Consider the following 21,391-nt stretch of genomic DNA (forward strand, 5'->3'; position numbering starts at 1 on the left):
ATTGAAGGATTAAATCTTTTGGTTTACTGCGCTAAGGAATCTTCCTCCTATTGTGAAGTGAAGTGGAATTGAAGGGATAACCGAGCTATCGGACTGCCAGTGTTGCAAAGGAGTACTGTCAGGCTGCTGAAACTTTTTCTTAAGTACAAATTGTTGCATTGAGGGATACACTATCGCTTTAATACTGATATTGGAACCTTTCTGCTACCTTGTGGCACTATTTTGAAACAGAACTATCTGAAAGCCTCCTTTACGAACTTGGGGACTATAAAAGTTGAAATAGGAACTTTGATGGTGGAAAAGAAACTTTCTTTCTTTTGAAAACCCCCCCTAGTGGATTTGCGGAGGCATAGAGGTCTGGGAACTGTACCTTATTGGGATTTTTTGTGGTTTAATTGTTTACATTCTGGACTTGCCTTTCTCATGGATTGAAAGATTATTTGACCTTGAACAGAGGCAGCTGGGGAATGAGTGGCCTGGGGAAAACAAGAGCATCTAAAGCTAAGGAAGCCTTGGCTGAGGAAGCTAAAGAAAAGAAAAAAGATAAGAGAGCTGGGCAGCTTGTTCAAACAACGTTGACTCATCAACGCAGATCCTCGGTACCAACTGTGCTGACGGCGCAGGAGGAAGAAGTTGAAACGCTTGCAACAGAAGATATGGCAACTGGAGGAACTGATCCAGTCTTGAAACAAATTTTGGAACAACTGGCACTTTTGAATAAGAAGGTGGACGATCAGTCATCTAAAATTGACAGAGCTACATCTACTATCAGTAAGTTAACAGATCAGGTTTCCCAGCATACTCAGGCTATTGAGAAATTGCAAGGAGCTACGGCGGAGAACTACAAATTAGCTGCGGAAGCCAATCAAAAAGCTGAGCAAGCGTGCAAAAAGGTGGAGGAGATCAAAGGGGAAGTAAGACCTCTGAAAAGACAGGTAGGAGAACAGCAAGCCTACCTGTCAATGGTGGAACTGAAAAGTAAGGAATGTAATCTTAGGCTGAGGGCCGTCCCAGAGCTGGAGCAGGGCAACCTAGAGGAATTTCTGACACAGTTGTTTTCTAAATTTTGGGGGGTTGAGGAAGATAAAGACTTCAAAATTGTGACGGCCTTCAGATTGGGAAGATCGGTCAAGAAAGACAAGTCCAGAGACTGTTTGGTTTGTTTGAGAACAAGAGAGGAAAGAGACAAGATACTAGGCCAACATTTTAAAAAATCTCTGGAAGTTGAAGGCAAAAGGGCAGAAATTTATAGAGACATTCCTAAATATCTGTTGGACCTTAGAGCTTCATACACAGACTTGGCTAAATTGTTAAGGTACAACGCAATCCCTTACAGGTGGGAATTTCCTCAAGGTTTATCATTCACCTATAAAGGAAAGAAGGTAAGAATTAAAACACCAGAGGACCACCAGAAGTTCCTACACGACAACGAGGAGGACCTCCAAAAGAGAGCTGTAGATTCTTGGCCTCCACCACCGGGATCACCACCAAGACCCGTACCATCTGGAGGCGGACCGGCACCACAGCCTTCGGGAACGGAGGACAAATTAGATACCCAACTGTGATACTTAAGAAGTAGACCAGGATGTCTCTACAGCTTCTTAGTTGGAATATAAATGGCGGGAATTCTCCAGAAAAACGGAGAAAAGTATTTCATATTTTGAAAAAAGAACAATTGGACATTATTTGCCTGCAAGAAACACATCTGACAAGACTCCACAGAAAAGTGTTAATCAACAAAAGGCTAGGCCAAGAATTTATCTCATCGGACAAAGTTAAGAAAAGAGGAGTGGTGATATATGCAAAGGAGAACTTGTCACCAAAATTCGTATTTAAAGATGAACAAGGTAGAATTTTGGCAATTGAAATTCAGACACAAGGAGAAAAGTTTTTAATTCTAGGAATATATGCCCCAAATGATGGAAAATCGGAATTTTTCAAGAAGCTGCATGAGACTATGCTGGACTATTTGGATTACAACAACATTATCATGTTGGGAGATATGAACGGAGTCGCCTCAGTGAATATGGATAAGTCGCAAAGTGCTAATATAACGAAAGACGGCAGACTACCAAAAACCTTTTTCGAAATGACTGACAATTTGGATTTGATTGACATATGGAGGATCAAGAACCCTCTAGGGAAAGAAGGAACTTTCTTTTCTGAGGCCCACATGACATGGACGCGTATCGACCAAATATGGATAACTAGAGGGCTGGCACCTAAGACCAGAAAAGTGGAAATCTGCCCAAAAACCTGCTCCGACCACAGCGCTTTGAGAATGGAATTGAGATTAAATACAACCGGATCTTTCAGATGGAGAATGAATGACGCTTTGTTAAGAGATCAGGAGATTGTTAAGAAGGCCCAAAAAGTTTTAAAGGATTATTTTGAAATAAACTTAAAGACAAATGTGGAAAAAAGAACAATCTGGGACGCAAGTAAAGCAGTTATGAGAGGGTTTCTAATACAGCAGAACACGATTAAAAAAAGGCTCTGGAATGAAAAGAAGGAGAAGATTTTGGAGAGAATAAGAGAAGGAGAGAAAAAACTGAGATCCAGGCCTAAATCAAAGGAAGTATTGAGAGAAGTGAAGTTTTTCCAGGCACAATATTCGAAACTGATAAATCAAGAGGTGGAATGGAAAATTAAACAAATGAAACAAAGATCCTTTGAATCTGCTAATAAGTGCGGGAAGTTGTTGGCTTGGCAGTTGAAAAAGAGACAAAAGCTTAATACAGTTACAAATCTAGAGATTGAAGGGAGAACGGTTCAGAAACCCGAGGAAATTAGAAAGTGTTTCCAGAGATATTTCAAAGAACTTTATTCACAAAGGCCACAAAAAGGCTCGGAGGTGGACCAATTTGTCACAACTAATGGATTACAAAAAATACCCCAGGAAATGAGAGCAACCCTGAACTGTAATATTACAATCCAAGAAATTGAATGCGCCATCCAGAACCTCCAACTGGGCAAGTCTCCGGGACCTGATGGACTTACTTCCAAATATTATAAGGCATTGAAGGATTCATTGATACAACCATTGTTGGAAGTTTGTAACCAGATTATGGAGGGGAGGAAGGCACCGGAAACGTGGAAAGAAGCTTTCATCACGTTGATACCAAAATCAGAAACTGAAAAAACTCAACTTAAAAACTACCGTCCTATCTCACTCCTAAATGTGGATTATAAAATCTTTGCAGACATTTTGGCAAGCAGGTTTAAGAAAGTATTAAATGAAGTGATTCATAAGGACCAAGCAGGCTTTCTCCCTGGCAGACATTTATTTGACAACACAAGAAACATCATTGACATTTTGGAATTTTTACAGATTAATTCAAATACAAGAGCGGTGTTGATCTTTATTGATGCGGAGAAAGCCTTTGACAACATTTCTTGGATGTTTATGAAGAAAAATTTGGAAAGGATGGGAGTAGGGCGGGGGTTTGAAAATGGAATAGAAGCAATTTATTCAGAACAAAAAGCTAAATTGATAGTAAACAACGTGGTGACAGAGGAGTTCAAAATTGAAAAAGGGACACGACAGGGGTGCCCTCTATCTCCTCTGTTGTTCATTTCAGTCCTGGAGGTGCTATTGAACATGATTAGAAATGACCGGTTGACACAGGGAATTGTGGTCGGAGAGAAACAATATAAACTGAAAGCTTTTGCAGATGACTTGGTATTAACATTACAGGAGCCAGCCTCTAGTACTAAAAGAGCGTTAGAATTAATTTCTGACTTTGGTCGGGTGGCGGGATTCAAGCTGAATAAACAAAAAACTAAAGTTTTAGCAAAAAACTTGACAACTACTGAGATAGAGGAGTTCAGAAAAGAAACAGAACTAAATGTGGTTAAAAAAGTAAAGTACTTAGGGGTGCACTTGACCTCCAAAAATTTGAATTTGTTTAAGGACAATTATGAGAAATGTTGGTCAGAGATCAAAAGAGACTTGGAAACATGGTCAAGACTGAAACTTTCCTTGTTGGGCAGAATAGCTGCTATAAAGATGAATGTTTTGCCGAAAATGCTATTTTTGTTTCAGGCCCTCCAGATCGTGGATAAGGTGGAATGTTTTGGAAAATGGCAGAGGGATATATCTAAATTTGTCTGGCAGGGCAAAAAGCCCCGAATAAAGTTTAAAATACTAACAGATGCGAAAGAAAGAGGGGGGTTTGCCCTGCCGGACTTGAAGTTATATTATGAATCTGCAGCCCTCTGCTGGTTGAAGGATTGGATTTTGTTGGAGAACACCGATGTCCTCGACCTGGAGGGATTTGATAATGCTTTTGGGTGGCATGCATATTTGTGGTACGACAAGGTTAAAGTTCATAAATCGTTCAAAAACCATATTGTCAGAAGGGCAATTTTTATGGTCTGGTCAAAATATAAAGACTTATTGGAGAGCAAAACTCCGAGGTGGCTCTCACCGATGGAGGCCAAAGCACGTAAAAGACTCAATATGGAGGCCCATTGGCCTAAATATTGGGAAATAATTGAAAAAATTGGAGATAAATGGAGGTTGCAGAGTATGGAAAAGTTAAAAAACAAGGTGCGAGATTGGTTGCATTATGCTCAAATCCAGGAAGTTTTTAAAGCGGACAAAAAAGTGGGTTTCCAGGAGGAAAAATCGAAACTAGAGACAGAGTTGCTTGAGCCAAAATCTAAGTTAATTTCGAGAATGTACAACTTGCTGCTTAAATGGAATACACAGGATGAGATTGTTAAATCCTCCATGATAAAGTGGGCGCAGGACTTGGGGCACAACATTATGTTTGAAGACTGGGAAAGGTTATGGAACACCAGAATGAAATTCACGGCATGTAGTGCCTTGAAGGAAAATATTATGAAAATGATATACCGGTGGTACATGACCCCAGTCAAGCTTGCAAAGATATATCACCTGTCTGATAATAAATGTTGGAAATGTAAAGAGGAGGAAGGGACATTTCTACACCTCTGGTGGACCTGCCCGAGGGTGAAGGCCTTCTGGGAGATGATACATAATGAACTAAAAAAGGTGCTTAGACTCACCTTACCCAAGAAACCGGAGGCCTTCCTCCTGGGCATGGTAGACCAGAGGGTGGCTAAGAAAGATAGAACTTTCTTTATGTACGCTACTACAGCAGCAAGGATCTTGATGGCAAAGCACTGGAAGACACAAAATCTACCCACACTGGAAGAATGGCAGACGCAGCTGATGGATTATATGGAACTGGCTGAAATGACTGGCAGAATTCGAGACTCGGGGGAAGAAGAAACGGAGGAAGTTTGGGAAAAATTTAAGGACTATTTGAAAAAGCATTATAAGTTGTATGAATGTTAAAAAATGCTTCTCTCTAGGAAATTATAGCTTCAGTATCGGTAAATCTTTGAATTGGTAAATAAGGCACAACAAGACAGAAGTGGTGTAATGAAATAATTTTATTGTGTTGAAACTAAAAATTAATGGATTCGGATTGAAATGTTTAGAGACCAGATATCACGATAAAATGGAAGATATATTATTATGTTTAAAATAAGTCAACAAATTGCTGAGGTTTTGGTCTTACAGAGAATGCAGTGTCCGGAAGATGGGGGGAGTCCACTAGATTTATGGAAACATGTATTTGGAATTTGAATTTTGTATATTATAAACCTAATAAAAATTATATAAAAAAAAAAACAGAATGGTAGAGTTGGAAGGGACCTCAAGGGTCATCTAGTCCAACCCCCTTCTAGGCCAGAATCTCAATTAGATCATACATGACAGATGACCATCCAACTTCTGCTTTAAAAGGAAGGAGAATCCACTACCTTCTGAATGAAGTCTGTTCCACTGTCAAACAGCTTATACCATTCTTCTTAATATTTAATTGGAATCTCCTTTAATGTAATTTGAAGCCATTGGCCCTGCCCTGTGGAGCAGCAGAAACAAGCATGCTCCATCTTCCGTGTGACAACCTTTTACACACAGTGGTACCTTATTTTATGAACAGGGCTGTCTTAAGCATATGCAGTGCTGGGGTGCAAAGATCTGCCCGGCTCCTCCCCCCATTGCCCAGTACCAGGAGGGCAGGAGGGCAGAGCCAGCCAGCCACCTCAGCGTCTTGCTGGCTCGGTCGCCCCCGAACTCAAACGCAGAGCCGCCTGCAGCAGAAGAGCCAGTCACAGCGCTCCGGCCAATGGGCGGCCTCTTCCCCAGACTCAACTCTCAGGCCCCAGACTCTTGGCCTGGCACCCCTGAGAGCCCAGCACCCAGGTGCCCTGCACCCCTAGCGCCTATGGGTAAGACGGCCCTGTTTACGAACTTAATCCATTGCAAAAGTCCGTTCTTAAACCGAAGCGTTTGTAAACCAAGGCATGCTTTCCCATAGCAGCGGGGGACTCAATTTACAAATGGAACACACTCAACAGGAAGCGGAACATGTTCTGCTTCCAAGGCAAAGTTCACAAACCAAAACACCTATTTCCAGGTTTGCAGCATTCTTAATCCAAGTTGTTCATAAACTAAGCTGTTCTTAACCAAAGTACCACTGTATTTGAAGATGGCTACCAGATCTTCTCTCTATTTCCTCTTTACCAGGCTAAACTTCCTCAACCGATCCTCTTAAGGCTTGGTTTCAAGACCCTTGATCAACTTGGTCACCCTCTTCTGCATATCTTCCAGACCATCCAGATCCTTCTTAAACTGTAGTACCCAGAACTGGACACAGTATTTCAGGTGAGGTCTGACCAAGACAGAATGGAGTGATGCTATTACATTCCTCGATCCAGGTTTACATCCCTTAATGCGGACCTCCTATCATCCTACTGCAACAAATGCATTTTTATTTAAAACAAAAAAGACTTTTTGCATGCAGGAAAACAACAGGGAAATGCACCAAAGTGTATGCAAAGAATGAACAATTAAGGCGAAGGTGTATAAACAGTGTGCAAACAAATCAGAATGAATGCTCATGGTCATATAACCTCCCTGCAAATGAATCAAAACGAATGCTTGATAGAGGCTGGATAGAGTCTAACCTCTACGTAAGTGTTGTGCAATCAAATCAAGACAAACGCTTTGTAAACAGGTCATCTTGAGAACCACAATGCAAAGAGCAGTTCAAACAATCCTTCATAAATAGATTTTTAAATGCACATTCTACTCTGCAAAGTTGCATCTGTTTTATACAAGCCACTATAGAAACCATGACTTCGCATCCACCCCCTCCCAAAAATCCTCAGAAATATGATTAGGTGACGGTCTCTAATCTATCCCACAGCACTGTGGTTCCTAGAATTCCATGGATAGAAAGAACAGCTGCGGAACTAGTTTAAACAACCAAGAGTCTCATGGTTCCTTATTAAGACGTATTGTGGCTCAATAAATAAATCTATATTTAAGGTACTCCCAAACTTCTTTTTGCTGCTTCGTTTCTGCGTCAAGGAACCAACACGATTTGACTGTGCAGTGCAGATGTGACTGCTAACAATGAACAGCCTTAGCTGGATGTGATTCAGATGAAATAATGTGAAGTTGTAGGAAATATGCTGATGTTCAGACATTGCTGGCTAAAGACTAGATGGCAACACCTAGATTAGATGAGTGACAAAAGAGTATGCAGCAGAGGATTTTGTTGTTGTAAAGGTGCTTACTAGAAAAGATCATGGGTGAGGGGCGAGCTGTTCATGTCCTGTATCAACATATGAACTGGAATAAGGCTGCGATGACTAGCCCTACCTCTGATATTGCACAAACTAAATCCACACATGCAACAAAAACATCTGCAGGCAGGGAGCTGATTGCACAGAATTCTAGACCATATGGAAGTTTTTGTGCATACAGCTGTACACACAAAGGCTCCCACTTTCCCTGCACACATTCACTCTGTATTGCATAGCCTTGATTGCTGTAACATGCTTTAGGTGGGGCTGCCCTTGTATCTAGTCTGGAAGCTGCAGAATGCAACATCTGGACTTCCAGTGTGGTGCAGTGGTTAAGAGCGGTGGACTCGTAATCTGGTGAACTGGGTTCGCTTCCCCGCTCCTCCACATGCAGCTGCTGGGTGACCTTGGGCTAGTCACACTTCTCTGAAGTCTCTCAGCCTCACTCACCTCACAGAGTGTTTGTTGCGGAGGAGGAAGGGAAAGGAGATTGTTGGCCACTTTGAGACTCCTTAGGGTAGTGAAAAGGGATGCAGTTCGAATCCCCACGATGGGGTGAGCTCCCGTTGCTTGGTCCCTGCTCCTGCCAACCTAGCAGTTCGAAAGCACGTCAAAGTGCAAGTAGATAAATAGGTACTGCTCCAGTGGGAAGGTAAACGACATTTCCGTGCGCTGCTCTGGTTCACCAGAAGCAGCTTAGTCCTACTGGCCACATGACCCGGAAGCTGTACGCTGGCTCCCTTGGCCAATAAAGCGAGATGAGCGCCGCAACCCCAGAGTCGGTCACAACTGGACCTAATGGTCAGGGGTCCCTTTCCCTTACCTAGGTTAATGATAAAGCAGGATATCAAATCCAAACTCCTCTTCCTCCTCCTCCTCCTCCTCCTCTTCTTCTTCTTACAGGAATGGATTGCTGTCCCCATGCAACTCTGCTGCTGAAAGAGCTGCTTCCATCACCAGGCCAGGTTCAGGTCTTTGTGTTAAATTCACAATCCCTAAACAACTTGGACTTTGATCGCCAAGGTCTTCTGATGGGGCACTGTTTATAGTTCCTCATGCAGCTGACATTCAGTCAGAGTTTACCAAGTGTGGCAAGTCCTGGCTTTGGTTGGAAGGAGTCATCTCTGATCGCTTTCAGATTTCTTTGGAAAACTGCTTTATTCAGGATGCACTCCTTTTGAACCTGGGATTCTCCGCCCAACAGCTTTTGCAGATGTGTTTGATGCCTTTATTGTTTTCACCACAGCACTGTACCTTTTAATATTACACATAATGCCTTGCAATATTTTTATATGAAATTGTGGTGTATAGATCTTTAAATAAATAAATAGTTGGATGTCAGAGGGTGAAACCACTTGGAATGTCACACATTGATAGAATGTGTTGCTGATTGACTTGAGTAGGGTTATGGGGTGTTGGTGCTCCTTTATAGAGTATTGGGACAGAAATCATAAAATACAACTGGGTGCTTCAGCGACATGTTGCTTGGGATCTTTAAACTCACGGCACTTGTAAATGTAAGACGAGAAGTCTTGAACTTAACGTAATTTATAGCAGTGGGTAACATTCTGGTTCTGGGTTTTGGTTTTTGTCTCTGCCTGATCCTTATGGCACTTGAACTCCAGATTCATAAATGGGTGTTTGGGTTGTGTTTGGTACTCTTGCTTCCTTTCTGGGTTTTGCATCTGGTATTTATGGAAATTGTGTGCAAATTTCTGGCCTCTAAAAGCTTTTTTTTAAAAAAAAAATGAACACTATTCTGTGTTCTTTGAATTACTCTCTTCAGAGTACTTTCCCCTTTACGACCAACATGTGGAAGCCCTTTGAATCCGGCAGGAACTAGAGAGGAGAGTCAAGATGCCTTTATTGTTTTTGGCTCAAGGACTAACCAAAGTTTGGCTTGATGTTCTTGCCTCCCTCCTAAATACCTATATGCATCTCAGAATTTCTGCCTGGACCTCTCACCTCCAACTTAGCAAGTGCAGAGAAGCCTGATTAAGGTTGCAGTTTTATTGCATGCATTGTGTGTGTGTGTGTGGTTGGTGTTCATGACCTCTGTGACTGCCACAATGCCCTGCATTACTATAGCATTACAAACCTTTTTGGCCACGGTTGCTTGGTGACCGTTCCAGCAGAGCAAAGAACCTGCTTTAAAATTTAGCAGGTGAGGCATGGGTCAGGGAATTTTCAGTCTGATTGGCTAGAGGTTCCAGCCAGTTGGATAGTGAATGGCCAGTTGGGTATCATTTGTCAGTGAGAATAGAATCACAGAATTGTAGAGTAGGAAGGTAACCCAAAGGTCATCTAGTCCGACCCCCTGCAATGCAGGAATCTCATCTAGCTCATACAGGACAGACGGCTGTCCAACTGATGCTTGATCCAATGAAGGAGAGTCCACCACCTCTTGAGACAGTCTGTTCCACTGTCAAACAGCTCTTACTGTTAGCAAGTTCTTCCTGATGTTTAGTCGGAATCTCCTTCCCCATAACTTGAATCCACTGGTTTCCATCCTACCCTCCGGAGCAGGAGAAAACAAGCTTGCTCCATCCTCCATGTGACAGCCCTTAGATATTTGAAGATGGCCTTCACATCTCCTCTTCTCCAGGCTAAACATACCTAGCTCCTTCAGCCGTTTCTCATAAGGCTTGCATTCCAGACCCTTTATCATCTTGGTTGCCCTCCTCTGCGCACATTCCAGCTTGTCAATATCTTTATTACATTGTGGCACCCAGGACGGGACACAATACTCCAGGTGGGGTCTGACCAAGGGAGAATACAGCAGTACTAATACTTCCCTTGATCGGGACACTATACTTCTGGTGATGCAGCCTAGATGTTCAGCTTGTGGTAAGACCCCTAGATCCTTTTCACACATACTACTGGCAACCCAGGTGTCCCCCTTTAACATCTGTGCAGCTGTTTCTTCCTGCCTAAATTTAGAACCTTACATTTGTCCCTATTGAAATTCATTTTGTTAGTAGGAGAGTTAAGAGTTGGTTGGCGGGAGGAAATAAATTGGCTGGGGTGGAGAATTAGACTGAGTTGAGGGGAAAGCTGCTTAGAGGATCACATCAGGAGCAGCGACTATCAACTGCCAACAGTCACTTTTGAAGCCCCCTGTACATGTGTCAGTTTCCCCTTAGGTAAATAAAATCCCCTTAATAAAGCCTGTTTAAGTTTATCCTGCCTCCAGTGGTGGTGACTCTCTCATGCACAAACTTAACTACATTGGCTCACAGTCTGTTTCTGAGCACAATTCAAAGTCTTGGTGCTGACCTTTAAAGCCCTAAATGGCCTTGGCCCTTTATACCTGAAGAAGTGTCTCCACCTCCCATCATTCAGCCCAGACACTGAGGTCCAGCTCTTAGGATCTTCAGGCAATTCCCTCACTGCAAGAAGTGAAGTTACAGGGAGCCAGGCAGAGGGCCTTCTTGGTAGTGGCGCCCGTCCTGTGGAATGCCCTCCCATCAGATGTCAAGGAAATAAACAACTACCTGACTTTAAGAAGACATCTGAAGAAATTGATTGATTGTATTTCTATGCCGCTTTTCATTCAAATGAATCTCAAAGCAGCTTACAACCACTAAATAACCATAACATAATAAATCATAATAGCATATATTGGATACGCCATACATCATATAAAATAATTAACAAATTATCAATAAAACAGTTGTAATTTATAAAAAAAAAACTTAACAAAACAGCAACTAAAAAATAAACTAAACCTCACAATTACTGCAAGTCATGTGATTAACAGATCAATGCAGCATTTAGAATCTATAAAACAATATTAAAAACATTATCAAAATAGCAACTAAAAATATAAACTAAGCACTAAGTTCCTTCACACAATCTCTTCATTTTTATTTCCTCTTCCCTTCCTGTGCTTTGACCCTTTTGTATCGTGTTCTTCTAAGATTGTACGCCTGTAGGCAGGGACTGTCTCTGTATGTAAGCTGCTCAGAGAGCCTTTGGGGTTGAAAAGCGGGGCACAAATACTCCAATAAACAGATAAATAAAATTACTACGAAGTTTTAAAGCATTCCGAGGGAATGGATGGCAACAAAATGTTTAAAGAAATGCCGGCATGGGCACTTGCAGTGCAGACAAGGCAGGCTGGGGGAGCAGGAATCCCTGACACACACCTGCCTAGGAGTCAGCCGAAGAGAACACAGAGGGGGTTTTATTCCAAGTAAAAATGCATGGGTAGGATTGCACTGTAAGCCTACAATCGCAAACACGCTTCGTAAGACAGGGATGGGTAACTGATGGGTCTATTTTCCGTTGATTCTGGTGCCAGCTGAACCTCAATAATAGCATGTAAAACCAGAGTAAGCTTAAAACTCTGCATCTCCCTGACAAAGCACAGCATTCTCTCTTAACCATCTTCTTCTTTTGTCCATTTCTACAGATAGAAACTGTGCAGTTGTCTATTGTGCCTCCCGTCTCCCCCAGCTAGCATGGCTACCGGTCAGGGGCAATGAGAGCTGTGTTCCAACAACACCTGGAGGGAAACATTGGCTTCTCTGTGTTAGAAGATTGCAGAACTCATCACTGCAGTAGGCAGTTTGCACATTCAATTAACGGAGAATGATAAGCCTTCCCCGTCATAAAACCTTCATAAAGCATAGATCTTACCTTTGTTCTGAAATGCTTCTCCAGGGATAGAAATATAACTCTGCCCTTCCAATGGGAAACGGTAGTGGGGCACGCTCAGGTGTAGGGGAGGCATCTTGACCAAAGAGTAATCTGTGTAATAATACAAGCACATGCAAAAACAATGATAAGGGGGAGGGGGGCGACACAAACAGTACCTCAGGTTAAGAACTTTGCTTCAGGGTGTGAAATCTGCTCCACTTCCCCGTGGGGAGGCGTTGCGGTGGACCGTGTGGCCACCCACTCTCCTCCGAGGGTGGGGGACTTAGTCCCCTGTTGCCTGGGGGATCCCGGCCACGTCAGTGACCAGACAGCCAATCTGCTGGCCGGGTGTGTGTGGCCGGGACCATTTAAGCAGAGGCGCGAGCTGGAGGGCTTCCTCTTTGGCTCACTTCCTCAATCACCCACCCTCCCTCCCTATTTTGCAGGTTTTAGGCACTGGCCTTGCTATGGACCTCGGTTGGTCGCCGTTGAGGGACCTGGTAGGAATTTTTCCACTTGGCAAATTGGCACTGGCCACTTGGTTTTCGCCTACCTTGTAGCAATCATCACAACTTTGTTAGGGTTGCGGTTAGGCATTGTTTGACCTTGTGATGGGGGAGGGGAGGTGTGGCCATCACCTGTCCCTCCAAGCTTAAGGGTATTCCGTTAAAGGAATCCGGGGGTGTTGATCTTGTCCAAAGCCCAGGTCGGGCGCTAGGGCCATGACACAACCCCGACAGGAACAGCGGAGGAGCTCGAGTTGGTATGCATTGACAGGGCTCTCCCTTCCGGTAGTTTACCCTTACCAGACTTCCTGCGCATCAGGCAGGAGTCCATTCAATGCCTAAGCCAATAGCGCTAACATTCTGTAATCAATAAGGTTGTGGCCAAAATTTGCCCAATAACATTAACCTAATATCCGTGTCCTTGTGTGTGTTATTTCTCAACAAGGGGGTGGCTTCGGGGTCTTGATACACAACAGAAATCATGCGGTAGTGGCAGGAGGCCCCATTAGCTAAAGTAGTACCTCAGGTTAAGAACAGTTTCAGGTTAAGAACCTGAATGAATTAAGTTCTTAACCCGAGGTACCACTGTAGCTTCTTTTGTCCTTCCTGAATCCTCCAGCACATAATTTCATTACATATCCCCTGAGTTCTAGTATTGTCTCATGTAATACCAGAGGTCTGTGCACCAGCCCTTCCCGGAGGCAATAATATAACATCAGTTCCCACACAGCTACCCCATCCAAGAAAGATGTGTGTGCTAGAAACTAGTTTTTTCATGGTGGCAGAATTGGAGCTACCTTAGCATAGGATGTTTTTAAGCATGGGTCTAAAATAGTGTGGACCAATGCATGTAGGCCACCGACTAATCGCTGCAATATGAAACATAGTGAAACATAGAATCATTAGAAAGCCACTTTTGGAGACCTGCAGCTGAATCAAAAAGCTTTGGTTAATATTCTTCCTTCCCTCCAATCCACTGTATAAACTCTTTTGTGATGGATGCAGTCTCCCCCCAGCCCTGATTGAAAGAGGGGAGGAAGTCTTCCTGTTCCTTGTCACCAAGTGAAAAGCTGCAGATGCAGACATGTCATATTGCAATTATCCAGATTCTGGTTTCAGAACAGGTGTCTGTACGTGTGCCAGATAAGCCTCACCTGCCACGGATGATGTGCCTTCGACTGTTATGGCTGATGGGCTTCCTCCAAGATTGCGGCCCACATGAAGCATCACACTGTCAATTGTGTCAACTAAGTCTTGAGCAATGGGTACAGTCTGAGAAGCAAGCCAAAAAAGAGCCACGATTACGATTGTGTGGAGGAGCAAAGGGAACCTTATGTCAAATGTGGGACTGAGAGAGCAAGAACTCCTTGCTGAAGATAGGGCTGCGCATAGCCTACCATAATCTGGGGTGCTGATCTGGTGCCCCTGGCAGCAGCGTTGCATGAGCTCACAGTGCCCAGTGTTGGCATGCCCGCAACGGAGGGGTGTGTGTACTGGGGAATTGGGGCACGGAGGGTGAAGGAGCCTACAGTAGCATCCCAGTGCTCACCGCCAACACTGCCAGAGTGACCCCGCACTGCATCAGAGCCAAGCAGGGCTGCACTGTGCTACCTGCCCACCCACACAGGTGGCAGCCAGGCCAATTGATGCGGCACTTGGCAGGGGCAAACCAGCATGGCCCATCCAGGTGCTCCTCCAAGTGATGGCTCCTCTGGTGCCAGGGGAGGAGTACTGGCCCAGGCCGGGCTAGGGGCACCGGCATGGGGGCGCACACTTTGTGCCCCCTCAAAAACCCATGACTGGGGTCACAACCCCTCTAGCACTCCCGCGCTAGGACTCTGGCACCTGATTGGGCCAATCTAATCCAGGACCACCTAGGGACCACCCACCCTGGATCCCCCCCAATTCAATTCAGGGTTTGGAATGATGTTTAATGATGATGATTTAAGTCTAATTTGTGAAATAACTAATTAAAAAACGATACAGATCAGAACATAGGAATCAGCGTCTAGGGGCCGAGGTCATACGTGTGGAGGAAAAACTTAGACATGCAGCAGGGTTTCCAAAAATAGACCAGAGGCCATATTTCATCCAGCAGAGCTTTACTTGTGCTGAAGGCAAATGTAGCTTAATGGTGACAAATCCAATACATTCAGGATTGGTACAGTCCATAAAAAATCTAGTTGCAACACTTGAAAAACTTATAAACGTATAACAAGACTAAACACTAAGCATACTATGTACAGAACAGCACACCAAAAGGAAGAGAGATTGAAAGAAAGAAAGTAAAATCCAGGCTCCCACTGACCTATATTTATAGCCAGCATGACCTTAATTGAAAGAGATAAGAGAACTAGTTCAAACCAGCTTCCCAGAAGGTATAACCCAAACAATCATGAAGCTTCTGCCTGCTTCTCTCACACAGAGAAGCTTCTAGTAGCTTCTAGAATCCTCTTGTATTAATCAGAATAGAAAAGATCTCCACACATTAGATTGATACTTTCTGAACTGACACCCTTCACCCGCCCCCAATATTTGAGCCCCCAATGATGGGAATTGCCATTCAAATTGTGTGTGTGTGTGTGTTACATCATGTAATCGGTTATGTGGGGTGGGGCTTGTTGAGAATTTCCATTCCACCTTAAGGAGCAGACATAGGATTGTTACATGTCACATGTCTGTTTACATACCAGCACAGCTTGCTGGGAACTTCTGTTGTGTGTATAGCTTTTGCTTCTCTCTGTCTCTCTGAGAAGACAAAGAGAGAGACGACATGTTTCTTTGTCCTGATTTATGATTAATAAATCCGTAGTTGTAGTATGCTTCCACAAGCCTCACGCCTATTCTGCATGCGCAGTTTGTGTGCACAGTTCGCTCGGCTGATATAGTGTGCCCTGGCTTTGAAGCCTGGGTCACTGATTTACATCGGAGCAGAGGCCGGTGGGTCTTTGATGGGTCTTCGCAGCAGGGTGGCTGCGACCCTCTGCATGCCAACAGGGCTTACCTGAGACCCCCCCCCCAAAAAAATATTTTATTCAAGTTGGCACCCTTGGATCAGAAATAGACAAGTCTATCTGCCCCTAGTGTGCATGGGTCATCACAGATCAAACACCAGCAAGCAAAGTTCCATATCACCTGCAACCAGTGACGTAGCGTGGGGGGTGCAGGGGGGGCCGGCCGCACTGGGCGCAACATCTGGGGGTTAGGGTTAGGGAGTGCAAATCCACGGGTTAGGGGGTGCAAATCCACGGGTTAGGGGGCACAAATTACTTGCCTTGCCCCGGGTGCTGACAACCCACGCTACGCCACTGCCTGCAACACTAAGCATGTAGTCCAAATCCCATGGACAAAGGAAAAAGCAGAATGGGAGAGGAAGTTTGGAGAAGAAATATGTAGACAGGTGAGCAAATGAAGCATCCCTTCCCTTTTACCACATCACAATTAAAAATATATTAGGGGAAGAAAAGTGGCAAGTTGGTTGCAGGTTTGCAGTTCATGTGTAGCAAGGCATTACCTGTGACATTTCATTCCAGCCGTGAAACGCAAGCACACCTTCCACAGTTTTAAAGAAGACCTGCAAACAAAGAAACCCAGGTCATTTCATTACAATATCAAAACCCTCTGCCTCCATCTCCTCCAACCCCCAGGAAATAGCATTTGAGTCAGGGCACCCCAGGTGCATATTCACTCTAAAATAATAGACACAAATCCATGCATGTCACAGAGAACCACTTGTGCCCATTAAATATTGTACAACAATATTTTAAAGCAGAAGGGTATTTATGGACACTAACAGGACAATAAAACTCCAATTACATTAGCATCCATTTATCCCCCTGCTCAAGATATTAAAACCAATGTACAAAAGCAAAATGTTTGAAACTGACTAAACCTTGGAGGGGTTAAGGTAGGAGAGGGAAAATGCTTGTAGAATATATATATATTCTCTTGTGTGTTTGTGTATATGTGTGAGTGAGTGAGTGAACATCAGTTGCCAGACAGAATCTTTAGAACAGGGGGTATCTACAGAAATTGTTTCAAGAGAAGACGAAAGGGACCCATCTCTGCAACAGCTTATCACAGTTTCCTTCTCCCATTTCAACGCTGTATTAATTCAGTTGGTTTATACATTTCCACTGCAGAACACGTTTTCATTAGCTGTAGCTCAGCAGTAGAGCAGGTGTCTTGGACTAGAAGTTGGGGGGGAGAGCAGAGTAGCAGACAAAAGTGATGGTTCAACATGTTTTGGACACCACTGATATCTCTCCAAGGAAATTCAGAGATTCAACATTTAATAATAATAATAATAGTAATAATAATAATAATTTTTATACCCTGCCCTTCCCGGTTCAGGAAACTGGGTTCAGGGTGGCTAACAAAAAATTTAAAACATTTAATTGATGCTTCATTGACTATGCAAAAGCCTTTGACTGTGTCGACCACGGCAAACTATGGCAAGTTCTTAAAGAAATGGGAGTGCCAGATCACCTCATCTGTCTCCTGAGAAATCTCTATGTGGGACAAGAAGCTACAGTTAGAACTGGATATGGAACAACTGATTGGTTCAAAATTGGGAAAGGAGTACGACAAGGCTGTATTTTGTCTCCCTGCTTATTTAACTTATATGCAGAATTCATCATGCGAAAGGCGGGGCTGGATGAATCCCTAGCCGGAATTAAGATTGCCGGAAGAAATATCAACAACCTCAGATATGCAGATGACACAACCTTGATGGCAGAAAGTGAGGAGGAAATAAAGAACCTTTTAATGAGGGTGAAAGAGGAGAGCGCAAAATATGGTCTGAAGCTCAACATCAAAAAAACGAAGATCATGGCCACTGGTCCCATCACCTCCTGGCAAATAGAAGGGGAAGAAATGGAGGTAGTGAGAGATTTTACTTTCTTGGGCTCAATGATCACTGCAGATGGTGACAGCAGCCACGAAATTAAAAGACGCCTGCTTCTTGGGAGAAGGGCAATGACAGGCCTAGACAGCATCTTGAGAAGTAGAGACATCACCTTGCCAACAAAGGTTCGTATAGTTAAAGCTATGGTTTTCCCAGTAGTGATGTATGGAAGTGAGAGCTGGACCATAAAGAAGGCTGATCGCCGAAGAATTGATGCTTTTGAATTATGGTGCTGGAGGAGACTCTTGAGAGTCCCATGGACTGCAAGAAGATCAAACCTCTCCATACTGAAGGAAATCAACCCTGAGTGCTCACTGGAAGGACAGATTGTGAAGCTGAGGCTCCAGTACTTTGGCCACCTCATGAGAAGAGAAGACTCCCTGGAGAAGACCCTGATGTTGGGAAAGATGGAGGGCACAAGGAGAAGGGGGCGACAGAGGACGAGATGGTTGGATAGTGTTTTCGAGGCTACCAGCATGAGTTTGACCAAACTGCGGGAGGCAGTAGAGGACAGAGGTGCCTGGCGTTCTCTGGTCCATGGGGTCACGAAGAGTCGGACACGACTAAACGACTAAACAACAACAACAACAAAAAACCAGCATAAAATACGGTGTAAAGTGTAAATAACAATAAAATCAAGAATCAAAATCAAAAATCAGTTTAGGGGGGAAATCCATCCAATAAACATTAGATGATCACCAGGGCTAGCTGGCTAAATTAGTCCCACTTGGGCCAGCGAGGAGACCAAGGGAGAACCAGCTGCAGGATCCCAGAGCCGAAGAATGATCTATGCTACAATCCTAAACTGAAGGCCCATATTATTAGATCTGCACTTCTGAAGCCCACCCCATATAGCTGTGTTAACTGATCTTTTAATTTTTCTTATAAATTTTTATTCACCCACTATCTATCCTTAATTAAGTATTCTATGTATATGTTTAAATCTACGTTTGGTTCTAGCTCCTATTTATTTAATAATTATTCGCCTGGATTCATACTGTTATGCTATTTATGTATATGTTTTGCTTATGCTGGTCTATGACCGTAATAAAGTACTTGAACTTGACTTGACTTGACTTGGATCCCAGAGCGGGCAATCTTCACAAAAAGGGGAGGGGGAGGGAAGGAAGGGGAACAAAAGATCAGGCCAGGTTCAAATTGAAAGCCAGGTGGAATAGTTCTCTCTTACAGGCCCTGTAAGATATTCTTGATAACATGAATGTTTTCATCTTCTTTGGTTTTGTAAACCACTTAAGAGTCTAGTTTTTTTACAATCAAATGGCAAATCAAAGTTGTGAACTGAGCAAGTAATAAATCAAAGTAGAAAAGCACCCCTCCTCCTATGCCACAATCTGGCTCCCCCATCCCACACAGTGGCTAAAGACACAGAACCACAAAAGTCTAGGGTTAGAAAGACCCCAAGGGTCATCTAGTCCAACCCCCTGCAATTCGGGATTCAAAGCTCAATCACATGAATAATATTACATCCACTCTGGCTACATGAGAATAAAATTCAAATGGAAATTGGGGGACTAATAGTCATTTTATTTTCCTTTTTGTCTGAGCAAACAATCTGTGTCTCTGCTACGCCTGGGTTTAGCAGGACAATCGCTGTCAAAATCACAGCTGATTACCGTCACAGCCAGAGCTCCAGCCAGCAGCGCTAAAAGGGGAATAATCCGCCCGCTGCTGAAATCAGTGCCAGAGTTTTGTTAGCAGAGAGCAACTTCTCGACTCTGTCAAGCTCAAAATCCTCCAGGCATTGCTGCCCATGGTGCACAAAGCAAAGAGGGAGCGCAGAAGCCCTTTAGCTCAGCTACATAATGGGTCTGGGGCAGAAAAATCCAGGGAAGTCAGCACAAATTCTCTCTGAGCCGTAGGAAGTGCTAAATGGCCTGTGAGTAAAGATGGGCAGGGGAGAGAAACTCAATTTTGTTTGCCTTTTAGCGAGATACTACCTGGTTCGCACATCTCAAACCAATAAGCAAAACTGAACGTGGTTATCTTTAACTACTTCTAAACAAAATTTAGCTCTCGTTATGTGCTCTTCTCCAAAGTTTGTTCTCCACCCAAACCATGGGCACAAAAATGCATATATCTGTAAAAATGAAGCACAAACTAATTATATTAGAGGGAAATACTTGCAAATAAAGGGTACATTGGTCAAACAAGTTTGAGGTACTTGCCACCTAGTCATTTTAACCCCACAACATTGTTTTCAGTGTACAGGCACTGCCTCAGTCCCTATGGCCAACTCTACAAACGTCCTTATTTGTTTAATAAAGAGATGGAGAGTTGAAAGAAATTTACTTCACTAAATTCACTAACAGGTGAAGGAGATTCACCTCAGTCAATTGGTAAAGTACCTCATTAAGTTGAAGAAGTGAAGAAAGTTTACCTCAGTAAGGTTGAAGGCCGTATTTGCCGTAAGTGACTCATCAGGTAAGGCACGGGAAATGTTTCCTAAATAGTCCAGCATGGTATATGGCCGGTGAAAGTTTCCTCTCTCCTCTGTAAGGTTAATTATTATGGGCTGGTATGCGTTTCTGGACAGCTAAAAGGGTGACACAAAAAGCATATATTAGAACTTTCTGCTCCTCATCTCCCTAGGTCACTGAAATGAATGGTTGCTTTTGTTCAGCATAAGACCTTCTGAATGCTACAACCCAGAATGGTTGGAAGTGGTGGATGTCTACTCTAACATTGGAATCTTAGAGAGATAAATTTAGAGAATACTGTATTTTTCCATGTATAAGACTAGGTTTTTTTCCTAAAAAATAATGTCAAAAATTAGGGGGCATTTATACTCTAGGCCATCTCCCCCCATTTTCTTAAATCTGATCCACAAAAAATAGGGGGCATCTTATAGACCAAAATATGGTATTTTGTTTTATTTCAGAAACTTTCCATTTCACTTTTTGGCCCCTGAATGGGCTCTCAAGGAAGCTTCTGAGTTACACACAAAAGGATGGAAATACGTTTTCATGGGTCATTTTGCTGCTGCAACTTTCTCCCTGATCTTCCCTCATCACGACCTTTTCCCTCTGTCCCAGCCCCCAATGTCCAAAACTTTCCCCATTCTTCTCATTCTCATCCTGTGGAAGCTCTTAATCTTTACTGTGGGAGCTCTTCACAACCCAACTGTACAACAGGGTTGGGAAGACTCAGTCTCAAGAGCTATGTGTGGCCCTCCCGAGACTCTCTATATGGCCCTTGAGACTCTTCCCAAGCCACACCCCATCCCCACAAGCCACTCCCCCTTGAGTGTTTGGGGCCTGACTGAAATGTGCCATGAAATTCTTGCCTGCCTGGATGGAAGACAGAGAAGGGTGTGGGCAGAAACTAGTTTACTATACAGTGGTACCTCTGGTTGCGACGGGATCCGTTATGGAGGCCCATTCACAACATGAAAAGAGTGCAGCCCGCAGCGACAAATCTGCGCACGCGTGGGTTGCGATTCGCCACTTCTGCGCATGCACGTGGCATCATTTTGCGCGTCTGCGCATGTGCGAGCGACAAAACCCAGAAGTAACCCTTTCTGGTACTTCTAGGTCACTGCGGGACGTATCCTGAAAGAACGTAACATGAAGTGGACGTAACATGAGGTATGACTGTACAAAGGTAAAATTACTCCTCTCCTTGCTTGCCAAGAAGGAAGATAGAGAATGTGTGGTTTGTGTGTGTGGCCCTCCAGCTCCCATCAGGCCTA

The 21,391-nt window shown here is 43.6% G+C and overlaps 1 protein-coding gene across 2 annotated transcripts in view; it reads right to left on the reverse strand.

The window, feature by feature from the left end:
* Positions 1 to 21,391, reverse strand: part of ADGRD1 (adhesion G protein-coupled receptor D1) — a 262,582-nt gene that overhangs the window by 209,768 nt on the left and 31,423 nt on the right. For both annotated transcript variants that reach the window (XM_081893300.1, XM_081893301.1), the window contains 4 exons: positions 20,081 to 20,236; positions 16,291 to 16,350; positions 13,931 to 14,048; positions 12,271 to 12,381 (listed from right to left, as the gene is read on the reverse strand). In XM_081893300.1, the coding sequence (XP_081749426.1) occupies positions 12,271 to 12,381; positions 13,931 to 14,048; positions 16,291 to 16,350; positions 20,081 to 20,236 (445 nt within the window). The remainder of the gene's footprint in view (positions 1 to 12,270; positions 12,382 to 13,930; positions 14,049 to 16,290; positions 16,351 to 20,080; positions 20,237 to 21,391) is intronic.

The sequence above is a fragment of the Podarcis melisellensis genome, assembly GCF_964234715.1.
Source record: "Podarcis melisellensis genome assembly, chromosome: 16".
Classification (NCBI taxonomy): domain Eukaryota; kingdom Metazoa; phylum Chordata; class Lepidosauria; order Squamata; family Lacertidae; genus Podarcis; species Podarcis melisellensis.